Source organism: Hemiscyllium ocellatum, chromosome 1, assembly GCF_020745735.1.
Source record: "Hemiscyllium ocellatum isolate sHemOce1 chromosome 1, sHemOce1.pat.X.cur, whole genome shotgun sequence".
Lineage (NCBI taxonomy): Eukaryota > Metazoa > Chordata > Chondrichthyes > Orectolobiformes > Hemiscylliidae > Hemiscyllium > Hemiscyllium ocellatum.
The window spans coordinates 99936108-99950833 of NC_083401.1; the positions used below are offsets into that span (position 1 = coordinate 99936108).

A 14726-nucleotide genomic window follows, 5' to 3' on the forward strand; every position below is an offset into this window, starting at 1 on the left:
TGGGCAGAAAGGTGGCAAATGGAGTTCAATGTAGGTAAGTGTGAAGTGATTCACTTTGGTAAGAGTAACAAGAAGATGGAGTACTGGGCTAATGGTCGGATACTTGGTAGTGTGGATGAGCAGAGGGATCTTGGTGTCCATGTACACAGATCTCTGAAAGTTGCCACCCAGGTAAATAGTGCTGTGAAGAAGGCATATGGCATACAGGCTTTTATTGGTAGAGGAATTGAGTTCCGGAGTCCTGAGGTCATGTTGCAGTTGTATAAGACTCTGGTGCGGCCGAATCTGGAGTATTGCGTGCAGTTTTGGTCGCCATACTATAGGAAGGATGTGGAGGCACTGGAACGGGTGCAGAGGAGGTTTACCAGGATGTTGGCTGGTATGGTAGGAAGATCGTATGCGGAAAGGCTGAGGCACTTGGAGCTGTTTTCATTGGAGAAAAGAAGGTTTAGGGGTGATTTGATAGAGGTATACAAGATGATTAGGGGTTTAGAGAGGGTTGACAATGAGAAACTTTTTCCACGTATGGAGTCAGCTATTATGAGGGGGCATAGCTTTAAATTAAGGGGAGGTAGGTATAGGACAGAGGTTAGGGGTAGATTCTTTACCCAGCGAGTCGTGAGTTCATGGAATGCCCTGCCAGTAGCATTGGTGGACTCTCCCTCTTTATGGGCATTTAAACGGGCATTGGATAGGCATATGGAGGATAGTGGGCTAGTGTAGGTTAGGTGGGCTTGGGTTGGTGAAACATCGAGGGCCAAAGGGCCTGTACTGCGCTGTATTTTTCTATGTTCTATGTTCTATGGGACACATGACCCTTTATCCATACACATTAATTGCACTGGAGTTAATAAGTTTAAATGTATGAATACAAAATTTATCTTGTTTGGAGCTCACATTTTCCACAGTTATTACAGTTAGCATGCTCCACATGACGCCTCCATACCTTTGTCTTCTCACTAAAATATAACAAAGCAAACTGATTTAAATACTAAATAAAGTTTTTTTCTGACATTTCTGACAAGTTTTAAAAATCAGTCACTTGAAAAATTACAATAGAACAATTCACATTGTAATATTAGAAGTGTTTCATCTTGACGAATGAGAAATTATTTAGCGAGGATCTACAGGAATGAAGCAAAATGAAGTTTTTTTTAAAAAAAATGCACTTATTGCTCTACTAATTAAGTTTAATTAAGTATACCAATTGCTTATTATCTGCAAGAGAGACATAATGGAACTGCAGGTATCTAATGCATAGTGCAAAAGAAAAAACGTCTTTCAATGAATTGAACGATAGAAATAAAGAATGTTTAATATTCGTACAGCAATGAAAACGTGACCAAAAATAAATAACTAAAAATAAACAAACGCCAACATGGAAGTGCTGTAAGAACAGTTAACGCATCTCTTATCTTTGTTCTCCTCTTCTGCTGTTTCTCTATCTTCCCTGTCAAGGGAGGCTGTGAAAATACAGGCATTTAATTATTCATGGGTAGTGTACATAGACAGAATTTAAATGACTGATCCGTATAACTTGAAGTGTTTTATACTGGCGTTAAGTGCTGTAAATCAGGTTAGAAAGTAGGTTAAAAAGCGCCGTATCACTTCATGGATTTGCATGTTTTCCACATTGGGTTACTCGTTTTCATGATTAGACGTGTCCAGTTAGATCATTGTCGTTGAATCTTTCCCCACAAGACAAAGTCAAGCTGAGTTCCGTCATAACTAACAGCGCAAACACGGACAAATACATAAACAGGATTATAGTGTGACAAAACTTATCAATGTAAACAAATACATATTAGTTAAAATAAATGTACCCATTCAATTTGCCAACAAATTGCAAATTAAAACACACAATTGCTTATTACATATAATAGATGAAAACTCAAGGCATTATAAGCACAGGAGGTGATGGTTGCAAGAGAGCCGATTAAAGACCCCCTGGACGATTCCTCGGAAAATCAGAAAGGGAGCGATGAGAATAGGGAAAAGTGAAAATACCAAAATAATCAGATTAAGACCCTCGTATCTGTCGTGTGTTTCGGTTAAACAGACAAGCCCCCCAAAAGCAGAAGCACATTTCATGTGAGGATCGCACATTGTGATTAACATTTAAGAAATATCGGCGATGAGCTGTCTGTAGCATCCAACTGCAAAACCCAGGATCACAACGGCAGCAGTGAGCAGTGAACAACGGCAGCACTGATGCCAAGAGATAATTAAATAAATATTAATACTTATCTAATTTGCACAGTGGAAGAGGCAAGGGGGGCGATGGATGCTGAGATAGTTCACATGGGTTGTGTGAGTGTGGGGGGAAAGGGATTTGCGTGCGGAGGCGGTTGATGAAGGAGGGAGGCTCTGTTTTTGGGGTAGGACGCGCGTTCAGTCCGGCGTGCGTGCGTGTCCCTGCGGTAGACAACTGGGGGTAGCTGGACTGGCAGCTACTCTGGGTGGGTGTGTTCAACTTCGGGGTGTTTTATTGGGGTGGGCGTTTTCAATTAGGGTGGGTTTGTTTGAGGTGCGTGAAATGTGTCAGGATATGTAATAATGGAGTGGGCGGCATGTGAGTGTGTATAACTGGGGAGTGTGATGGGTTTAACTTTGGGATGTTTATTTGGGCTGGGTGTATTTAATTGGCGTGGGTGCTTGTGAGTGCGTTTAACTGGGTGGGTGTGTGTATACTGGAGTGGGTGTTTGTGTACAACTGGAGTGGGACTGTGTGGCTGTTTAACTGGAGTGGAATGGGTATGTATCTCCATGCTGTAGTGTATAACTTGATGTGTGTGAGAATGAATGTAGAGCTAGGATGGGTGGATGTATGTATAACTGGGCTGAGTCTATTTGCACCTTGGGGATTGGTGGACTGTGTGTACAACTGGAGTCTGTGTTTGTATAACTGGAGTGTGTGTGTGTGAATAACTGGAGTGTTTATATATCTGGAGTGTGTCTATATGTTTGTATATAACTGGAGTCTCTGTATGTGTATAACCGGAGTCTGTGTGTGTGTGTGTGAATAACTGGAGTGTGTATATATCTGGAGGGTGTCTGTGTGTGAATAACTGGAATGTGTCTGTTTTGTGTGTGTATAACTAGAGCGTGTGCATGTATAACTGGAGTGTGTCTATGTGCGTGTATAATTAGATTGTGTATGTATAACTGTAGTGTGTTTGTGTGTGTCACAGATGTTTATCTGTGTGTATAACTGGAATGTGTGTATATAACTGGAGTGTGCCTGTGTCTGTATAACTGGCGTGTGGCTGTGTGTATATAACTGGAGTTTGTATGTGTCTTTATAACTCGAGTGTGTCTGTGTGCGATTATTAGAGTTTGTCTGTGTGTGTATAACTGGAATGTGTCTGTGTGTGTATAATTGGAGAGTGTGTGTGTATAATTGGAGTTTGTCCATGTGTGTATATAACTGGCGTGTGTTGGGTATGTGTCACAGGAATGTGTCTGCGTGTGTTTGACTGGACTGTGTGTGTATAACTGGAGTGTGCATGTGTATAACTGGAGAGTGTGTGTGTGTATAATTGGAGTTTGTGTGTATATAACTGGAGTGTGTCTGGGTATGTATCTCAGGGAGAAAGTGAGGTCTGCAGATGCTGGAGATCAGAGCTGAAAATGTGTTGCTGGAAAAGCGCAGCAGGTCAGGCAGCATCCAAGGAACAGGAAATTCGACGTTTTAGGCATAAGCCCGATGAAGGGCTTATGCCCGAAACGTCGAATTTCCTGTTCCTTGGATGCTGCCTGACCTGCTGCGCTTTTCCAGCAACATGTTTTCAGCTATGTATCACAGGAGTGTGTGTGTGTGTTTAACTGGACTGTGTGTGTATGTAACTGGAGTGTGCATGTGTATAACTGGAGAGTGTCTGTGTATAATTGGAGTTTGTCCATGTGTGTATATAACTGGAGTGTGTCTGGGTACGTATCACAGGAGTGTGTGTGTGTGTTTAACTGGATTGTATGTGTGTATAACTGGAGTGTGTCTGTGTGCATATAACTGGAGTGGCATGTGTATGACTGGAGTGTGTTTAACTGGAGTGTGTGTGTGTTTGTGTGTGCGTAACTGGAGTGTGCCTCTATGCGTGTATAACTGGAGTGGCATGTGTATAACTGGGGTGTGTATGTGTGTGTATAACTGGAGTGTGTGTGTTATACTGGAGTGTGCCTCTGTGGTACAACTGGAGTGTGTGTGTGTTTGTGTGTGTATAACTGGAGTGTGCCTCTGTGTGTGTATAACTGGAGTGGATCAGTGTGCATAACTAGAGTGTCTGTGTGTGTATAACTGGACAGTGTGTGTATAACAGGACAGTGTGTATATAACAGGAGTGTGTGTGTATCTGTGTGTATAGCTGGAGTGTGTGTAGGTGTGTGTGTATAACTGAAGAGGGTATGTGTGTGTAACTGGAGTGTGTGTGTATATAACAGGCATGTGTTTATCAAGGTGTGTGTATATAACTGGAGAGAGCGTATGTGTGTGTATATATATATAAAACTGGAATGTGTGTGTATATAATTGGAGTGTGTGTTTATCTGTGTGCATAACAGGTGTGTGTGTATAACTGGAGTGTGAATACATAATGAGTGTGCATAACTGGACTGTCCATGTGTATAACTGGAGAGTGTGTGTGTATAACTGGATAGTGTGTGTGTATAACTGGATAGTGTGTGTGTATAACTGGATAGTGTGTGTGTATAACTGGAGTGTATATGTGTCTAACTGGAGACTGTGTGTATGTGTCTAATTGGAGAGTATGTATGTGTGTCTAACTGAAGAGAGTGGGTCTGTGTACCTAACTGGAGAGTGTGTATGTTTGTGCGTGTGTCTAACTGGAGAGTGTCTGTGCCTAACTGGAGAAAGTGTATGTGTGTATAACTGGATTTTGTGTGTATGTCCAACTGGGGAGTATGTGTATGTGTTTGTGTGTATCTAACTGGAGAGAGTGTGTGTATCTAACTGGTGTGTGTGTGTGTGTGTATCTAACTGGAGTGTGTGTGTGTATCTAACTGCAGTGTGTGTGTATCTAACTGGAGTGTGTGTGTGTATCTAACTGCAGGGTGTATATCAAACTGGAGAGAGTGTGTGTATCTAACTGCAGTGTGTGTGTATCTAACTGGAGAGAGAGTGTGTGTATGTGTGTATCCAACTGGAGAGAGTGTGTATGTGTGTGTCTAACTGGAGAGAGTGTGTGTATCTAATTGCATAGTGTGTATGTGTATCTAACTGGAGAGAGTGTGTGTGTATCTCACTGGAGAGAATGTGTATGTGTATCTAACTGGAGAGAATGTGTGTGTCTAACTAGAGAGAGTGTGTGTATCTAACTGCATAGTGTGTGTATGTGTATCTAACTGGAGAGAGAGTGTGTGTATCTAACTGGAGAGAATGTGTGTATCTAACTGGAGAGAGTGTGTATGTGTGTGTCTAACTGGAGAGAGTGTGTGTATCTAACTGGAGAGGGTGGTGTGTGTGTATCTAACTGGAGAGAATGTGTGTATATGTGTGTCTAACTGGAGAGAGTGTGTATGTGTGTATCTAACTGGAGAGAGAGTGTGTGTGTATCTCACTGGAGAGAATGTGTGTATCTAACTGGAGAGAGTGTGTGTGTGTGTGTGTGTCTAACTGGAGAGAATGTGTGTATGTGTGTGTCTAACTGGAGAGGGTAGTGTGTGTATATCTAACTGGAGAGTGTATGTGTGTGTTTAACAGGAGTGTGTGCCTTTCGAATGGCCCGGGAGCCGCCCCTGCAGCAATTGGATCCAGGTTATGGAGAAGGGGACGGTCAGCACCCGGGTGCCACCATGGCTCAGCATAAATTAGCGGTGCCGGAGGTGGTGTCAGTGTAGAGAGGCGCGCCCCCGAGTGAGCGCGGCCCCGAGCCGGCCTGGTGCGCGTACTTGGCTGCCGCCCGCTGCCGCTGCAGCATCGCACTCGGAGCAAGGCAACTTTCCGGGCTGCAGGCTGCTTCTCCTCCAGCAGCAGGAGCAGCAGCAGCAGGCTGAGTGCAGGAGCGCAGCAATTAAGCAGGAGCCCCCGGCCCCTATCCCTCCCTCCCTCCCCCCACCTCCCACCACCTCCAGTCACCCCTCCCCCCAAGTTCCCCCCCGCATCTCCCTCGGGAGCCCAGGTAAGAGTTGCGAGCGCTGTCAGCTAACACTCTGTGCTTCTCTCACTGAGGAATCCCGAAAAGATGCGGGGGGGGTGGGATTGGGGGTAACTATCTCAGCCTCCGCCGTGCGCTCACCCCTTACACACTTTGGCTCATCTTTTGAGGTAAATAACCTGCAGACTGCAACCATTCTTAGCTCTTGCATCGCGCCCTGTGTACGGTTCGCAAACCCGGGCTCTGAGATTTGCAATAAGGCAAATGTTTCGATGCAAGATCCAAATTGTCCTAAAGTCTTTAATATTGCAACGGCTACTAGTTGTTTAAAATGCAGAGATACTTCGAAAAAATCATTTTCTGCATGCGTATATCTATATATACAAACGTGAATACGTCTGATTTTAAAATGTATGTTTTCTAATTTCCCGAATGCATCATTTTGCCGATAAAGAGGGAAAAAATTGCTACAGTACTTTTGGATCATATTGTAAAACGGGCTTTTTCACATCGATTAGCATTAGGTGCTGAAGTCAGTGAAAGCTAACGAGCACGAATCCGACACTTGTAGAGGCTTATGTAGAATGACCGCTTTCCTTTATTCTTTAGCTGTGCTGTTTAACTTTTTTATTTAAAGGAGCAGCAATGAAGAGAAGTCTGACCATGAACAAATTTCTGCCTTCAGCCCTTATTAGTCTGGCGTTGGTTGTCTCCTGGCTAGCAGGGTGAGTAGAGAGTATGAATGTTAAATATTTTCCACCTATGGCTTCCTGCTAACCTTTTAGAAACTTTGGTTGTGCCAATCAGGAGAGAACATGCCCAACTTCAAATTTAAGCAATTATCCACCTTAAATCTCTGAAATTTACTTGTATGTGTCCACCATGAGAACTTCAAACAAAAGCTGAAATAACTTCTTTGTTTTTAAAATGTATTTTCTGTTTACTGGACCTGTAGGATTTTCTGAGTCCAATATTTAGCTGGCCTATTGGAAAAGGACTGAAAAATGACAACATATCAAGGTTTAGCGCTAAACATCACTTATTGTAATATGCTTAAAATAAAAGCTGTTGGTAGAGTTATCTAAAATGCCACTAAAATCTGTAAAGTAAGGAGTTGAGTATAGTTTTCTGAATGAGTGAATTGCACTTCATTGCACAGAGGAAATGATCAGTTATGCAGCATGTATTTGTATGAAAAATAAGAATAAGCCTAAATCATACAAAAGCTAAAATAGGACTGTTAATTCTAATGTACTGTATTAATGTGTAAGTGACAGTAGATTTAATTGTTTATGTTTCAACCAGAATAAAGAAAACAAGCTTCGAGGCTAACGTCTCTACTTATAGTTGCCATATTGAAATGTTACTAATTTCAAAGTGTGAATAAATCTTGTCAGTGGAGAAAAGGAATATTAAAATGATCTGAGGCTAAATATTTCAATGTATAAAAACTATGGTTTTATGAAAATCGTCATTTTTTTTCCAATTTGGCTCAATCAGAAAAATGAAAAGCTGCTACTCAGTTAAAACCTCTAGGTGGTGTCCGCACACAACTTCAGCAAAGAAACCTGTTATTACTGCTTGAATGAGCAGGGTCAATGTTAAAATTTTGAAAACTGGCTGTTTGATTCTGGGTTTTAAAAAAAACTTAAGAGAAAACTGTTTGAATATATCAGTGGAACAGTACATTAGTATTTTAGAAGATGTAGTGCTTATTGAAATCTCTTTGAGATTGTACTGGAGTGACTGTGACTGTGCCAGTTATTGTTGATGTTCTCACATAGCCTGGACAAGATGGGTCCTAGATAAGCAAAGTTAGTCCAGTCAATTAATAAGGTAAATTTAAAAATTCGCAAACACTGCATGTCAAATCAGTAAAAAAGGATCAAAATCTGAGCTAATGTGATCTCTTCAATTCCCTCATGAACCCGATTATAAATTAAACAATCTCAAGATCACTACTTTACAATTAATAGTGGAAAAGTTCTTGTGGAAAGATGGAACTATGTGGAAAAAGTATAATTTTTAGCAAAGTCGGTGTGGTCCTTTTAAGTCGGTCCTTTAAGAGTAATTTGTCGGTTCAAATAAACTTTTAAGAAATACTATTTTCCTTAGATGTGAATAGCACTTTTCTGTGATTTTTCGCTTAACACAATGAGAATGTTTCTATCAATGGACCAGGTTGACTATTTTCTTGACAGGCAATCAGGCAGGAATATCCCATATTAACCCAAATGGAGTCCAAGAATACTGTCAGTGAAGCTAATTCAGTTTTATTTATACTTGTATTTGTTTTCCATAATTTCATATTTCCATGATTTGTTCCATTTAAATCTTTTGAATTTGCAAGTTAATTATGACTGAATTTGGTACAGTTATATCATGAATGGATGAATTCTGAATTGGGGATCCAAACTAAGTTAATTTATGGAGTTTGGGAAATTTTCTGAATTTAGCTAAACATTGATAGAAACTGTGCATGTGGTCTGTGAGGCTCTGTGGAATATATCTAATCCTGAACATTGCTGCAAAGAAAATTAAACTACTTATTATATTTTCATAAAATTAACATCATATTTGTAATTGTTATTGCTAATTGGCATTCTTTTTAGCTATCCAAATATAACTGTTTCAGAAGAAGTATAATTCAGAGTGTCAGACATGTCATGAATTATAATCACATATATTTTCACTATTACTTATATAAATAATTCAAACGTCAGTTGTGGAACTGTGAAATAAAAATAGAAAATGCTCTTAATGCATAGAAGGTCAATCCATGTCTGAATGTGAAAGACAAGTTAATTCTTTGCTTGGGATGCTGTGTCAGAACTGATGCAGAGGAATCATGCTAGATTTCTCACAGTGGCAGGCTTATTGATATACTTGCATATCACAATTAGCAGCCGGAATTACTGGTGACATTTAAATCTGTTAGATGTGCATCACGATAAGTTTGTGCTGTGAGGTTTCATTTGCAATTATCGTATTTATTTTAAATAAGTTATGTATTGAGTGTTATGTTATTTTGCTATGATGAGCAATATGATTGAGATTATTAATTTTTCAAAATGTTTTTGAATATAATTACATAATCAAATTATAATACTAACCATAAGTGTCAATATAAGACAAAATATAACAATAATTGACAACAGTAATCAAAATGTGTTTAATGTAAAAATCAAGTATTTTGTCTTGTGAAACTCTGCAGTAGTCAGTCATGACTGACATAAGGCATCCACCCCCTGAATCTTTGGGTCAAACAGGCCTGTATTTTGGAACATGTTATGCTATGCCAAGCAGTACACACTTACTCCCTTTAGAGTGGATTTTTTACTTACACCTTTAAGAAAATGTGTATTCAACATGGTCAGTCCAAATAATACGGTGCAGCAGTTAGAAATATTCCACAAACATTCAGCATTGTAATATTTTACTAGGTAGTCATTATTTTCTTTACCTGCAAAAAATTCAGCAGAGAATTAGAATCTTCTATACAAAGAACCCTTTTGTGTCTTTAACAAAATCAGCTTAATAAGAACAATGTGAAAGTGTAAAATGCCAGTTAAAGTAGTTATTGACCTGTACAGTTTTAACTTTATGTGGCACCGGTATGACTAGTAACCATGTATCAAAAAAGAATTATGGACACATATTGGTCAACAGTATTTTCTGGAAGCCATGTGCCCACTTTTGAAAGTCATTGAGCATTGAGAAGAGACTAATACTATTTATATGACATCTAGTGCCCTCCTTTCAATCTGGTTTTGAAGTAAATCATTTCCTTTGGTGGTTTGACTTGAAAGTCAAAGCAAATTCTCATTTGTCAACATGGTTACATTCATTGGTGACTATTTACATAATTAGATTATTTTGAGCTCTTTTGTCAAAAGAAATAGGCATCAACAATATCAGTGTGTTAATATTTCAAATGTGACTTGGACATGTGTTATAGATGCAATTGATATCAAACATAAATAATTGCATTTAATAACAACCTCACCCCAGGACTATGATTTGATTTCTTTTTGTGTTTGTCATGATATGAAAAATCTCAGGGAAGTTTGAAAGTATTGGGTCAATATTTTAAAGTACATATAAAAATATCATGATCTATTAGGTGCCATAGGGATACAAACAAGCCTATTGATTTGTAGTTTTCATTTAAAAATATGGACTTGTGATATGATCTAAGTCCTAGAAAACAGTATAATAAAAATAGAGGTCAGTGTATTGAGTCACCATAAAGGAGTGAGTCTAACTCAAAATTGAGAAGTATTAAATGCCATTTTTGAAGTGCCAGTTAAATATTCCCAATCTTGTTCAAAAAAGTTGCATTTGACATGTTCACTTAAAAAAAAGCTCTGAATATAATTCACAACTAAATGTTGCAGGGTTTTCCCTTCTAATTCCTGCCAGTCATAACCACATCCTGAAATGTCACATATTTTCATTATTACATTACAAAAGTTACAGTTGTGCTCATAGTACAAATTTAAAAACAAAAAATGTTAAATGAAATCGTCACAAAGTAATGATATTTGCTTAAAATAAAATCAAAGATTTACTAGCCTGTAAATGTTGAATGTCTATAGTGAATTATAATAATCTATGATGATAAATCACTTGAGTTTAATTTATAATGTAATCTAAACTACATAATTAGATTATTATTCCACAAGCGCCTGAAGAGAAAACTATTGCAGAGTTACTGGGTAAGTGGGGAGTGGGACATATTGGGTTGTTCTCACAGAGCTGTGGTACAGATGCCACTGGTCAAATGGTATTCTTCAGCAATCAGCCTGCTTCTGTACTGGAACTATCCTTCACTAACAGGCATCCAGTACTTTCTGGTGAATGTATTCAAATTGCACAGTGCATCTGTAGAATATTGAAAATGCATATACTGATGATCCATATATTTAAACCTTACACTTGCCAGTTCAGCAATTTCAAGAATGACCAAAGAAAAATGCACAATAACTTTATTCCATGCAGTCTGGCTGGTTATTTTCTTCATTCAGAGCTGTGAAAAGTGTAAACAGAAGTGGTCAGATCATTAAAAGTGCACTTCCAAACGTAAATTAGGTATCTATCAAAAGCTGACAGATATAACAACTGCAGAAAATAATGAAGGCATATAACTTTATAAAGGAAATGTACATAAAATCTCTGATTCCAACGAAACACTAATGGCTTTGATGACCAATTATTGGTATAGGATCAGATAAAATATCATGGATACTCTTATGTGACAAGCAAGAGTGCATGTCACACATTCTCTGTCATCAGTATCTGTGAAAGAATTGGAGTCTTTGAGTAACAGTACTGTTAGGAGGACAGTAAAGACCCTTCAGTACTTGCATGGGTTGTTTAATCAGAGAACATCCTAAAAGTGCCCAAGGCATAGTTTGGTCAGAATAGTTCTATGTAGTTTCAATAAATAGTTGCTTTTTTAACCTCTTTTGAAGTTCTAATTTGTGACGGAGTCAGTATTGTCTGACTCTAGAATGGGCTTGTAATATTCATAAGGCAAAGCTACATGTGGAAATGTTAGCAAATAAAAATGACTTTAAATAGTCATGGTTGTTAGAAATCATATCGATTAACACAATATTTTTTATAGTGTTTTTAGATGTAAACAAACTGAATACTTTTTATCATACAGAGATAATTCATGTGCTTTGTTTACATTATTAAGTTTTTAATATTATTGATAGAACTACTGTGTTTCAATATTTCAGAGTTGAGTTTTTGGTTATGCATTTTCATCATTAATGCCACGGTTAGAATCCCTACAATGCGGAAACACACCCTTCGGCCCAACAAGTCCACACCGAACCTCCGAAGAGTGACCCACCCAGACCCATTCCCTACTCTATATTTACCCTTGACTAATGCACTTAATCTACACGTCCCTGAACACAATGGGCAATTTAGCATGGTCAGTTCACCTAGCCTGCATATCTTTGGGTTGTGGGAGGAAATTGGAGCAAGTCCAGGGAGAACGTGTGAACTCCACACAAACAGTTGCCCAAGGCTATAATCAAATCCAGGTCCCTGGCACTGTGAGACAGCAGTGCTAACCACTGAGCCACCGTGCTGCTGCTTGGGATTGCATTTGTCCACTGATTCCTTCCTCGGTGTTTCCATGCTGACTATAGAGCAATCTCGAGCACCTAACAATATAAAATGTATCTCTGACACAAATTCATAAATCACTAATTAATTTAAAGAATTTTTTTGTGATTGTGGTTTCAGATAATTTATTGCCTTTTTTCTCTTCAAATAATTATTTCTAAAATAAACCTTTGTTAGTTCACTGTGTTTCAAATGATTCCAGTAGGATTTTACATTCCATAATGGACACTTCAGTTTTGTTGTATGGGTGGCATGATGGCTCAGTGGTTAGCTCTGTTGCCTCACAGCACCAGGATCCCGGGCTCAATTTCCGCCTTGGACGACTGTCTGTGTGGAGTTTGCACGTTCTCCCTGTATCTGCGTGGGTTTCCTCCCACAGTCACAAAATGTGCAGGTCAGGTGAATTGGCCATGCTAAATTGCCCATAGTGTAAGGTGCATTAGAGAGAAATGGGTCTGGGTGGGTTAGTCTTCAGAGGATCGGTGTGGACTTGTTGGGCTGAAGGGCCGGTTTCCACCTGTAGGGAATCTAATTTAATAATGAACTTTGTTGCATCTTGTGCACAGATAATTTAAGAATTCCATCAGTATAAAGAAAAGTTAGCTAGTTGAAAGATATCATTACTCTTCATCTGTTTTCTTATTAAATGAATCAAACAATTGTACCATTTTCTGGTCTTTTATCTTTTTTTTAAACTTTGCCAGATTTTTCAATGCTATTCAGAGGAATGTACAGTTTACTCATTTTACTCCTGAGTAGGGCACATTCCATGCATGAAGGAAGAAAAGAAATAGCAAAGCAGTTTGTACATTTTATTAATCTCCAATTTATATCTGTATTCTTAGACTACAGGCTTTACTTTCACCTTTTTTACTTTTGTCTTAGCTTATTCTTTTATAATGAACTCAACAGAATATTGAAAAAATGGTTTCCTGTCACATATGTAATTAAAAAAAATCTGCTTCTTGTATTTTTGAACACCTTGAAGTATCTGAAAACATTTCTGAAAGGATCAGATTAATTTTTGCTTTGATGAAAGGTCTTGAATTTATATATGTAACTTTTAGTAGATTAGGAGTTTTCAAAACATGTCAATACTGAATAAACTCCTTTTGAACTTCAGCCACTGCTAGACATAAAGTGGATCACCTGCCAGTTCCAGACCACAACTAATTTTCATTATTTTGAAATCAGTTGTTAGGCAAGTGGGAAAAAAAATCATACTTATTAATAATGGCTGATATCAATCAAAACTAATTCCCATTATGGTGGTAATGATGACATAATGTAATTGTCATATTCAACATTATTACTTGGGGGAAGTGACAACACTTCTGGAATTCAAACACACACAGAATAACATGGAAATCCAGAAATTGCTCTCTGTAATTCTATGTTTCCTAAGAGGATTTGCAAATGAATCATTCCCAGATTACAATCAATGGAGTTATCAACTGAATTCACTAAAAACACTTGAAAAAGTGACAGATTGTTGAGAGTGTGTGTGGTGCAACCCACAATTGGGTTTTTAATGGTATGCTGATTTTGAAAATAGCTACTAAACACCGGCACTAGCTTCCTGAGAAGCTTTTTAATATTTGTGGAATGTCAAAGTTTTCCGTAAAGATAACAGAATTTCACATTTTAAATTCATTTTTTCAAAGTTTGCTCATCTTTATTTTAGCTTCTAACATTCTAAAAATGTAGTATTAACTGTGAAGCATTTTGTTTGCTTTTCATTTCATGATTTTCTCTTTGTGAATGCTTTCCTGTTTGCTGATGTCACTGCAGGATGTCAAGTTGCTCCTTGACCTGACATCAGATTTGAACTGCCGTTGGGAATGTATGAAGCCACGCCGCAAAGATCAGGGGATCTTTGTTGGCAGCTGCGTGTGCTTGCATGCATTTCTATTGTTTAATGCAGATAACATTTGCTGATATTCACCAGGTGCCATTTTTATTCAGTTTCCTTTTGTTTGAGCAGTTCACATGTTCACATTTTTAATTAAACATTCTTTTTGTTCAGATACATGTTTTAGATATCTGTGTGGAATCCATTTTCTTCTGAGCAGTATTTATTTATTCAACGAGTTTGCCTTTCTACAGGTTTTCACATTTTCACTCACCCACTCATTACATTTAAATGAAGAATGATACATGCATGCAATGCTGTCTCAAATAATGACAAACCTGCTGGTTACCTTTCTGTTGGCTTAAACTTTCTAGATGCCATTTTGAGCACCAGTAGAATTCAAGTGTAACTTTTATTGAAACCACTGCTTTATTTTAATTAAGGAACGTGATTTTGAAAGCACTAAATGATCAGTCCCTGTCTTTATGTTGTTTTGGTAAATTCTCATGTTAAATTGTCCATTTGAAACTCTTTTGTTGGAAATGCCTGACATACCTTCACTGTCATACATCCTGACTGGCTAAACCAAGTAGAATACTCTTTCATCTGAGAGAATATGA

At 38.3% G+C, this 14726-nt stretch overlaps 1 protein-coding gene across 1 annotated transcript in view; it reads left to right on the forward strand.

Annotated features, from left to right (window-relative positions):
- Positions 1-5934: 5934 nt before the first annotated feature.
- The window catches only part of LOC132819485 (gamma-aminobutyric acid receptor subunit alpha-2-like), a 247772-nt gene continuing 238980 nt past the window's right edge, over positions 5935-14726 (forward strand). Inside the window, exons 1-2 of the mRNA XM_060831021.1 lie at positions 5935-6134; positions 6748-6835. Coding sequence (XP_060687004.1) covers positions 6756-6835 — 80 coding nt within the window. The 5' untranslated portion in view covers positions 5935-6134; positions 6748-6755. The remainder of the gene's footprint in view (positions 6135-6747; positions 6836-14726) is intronic.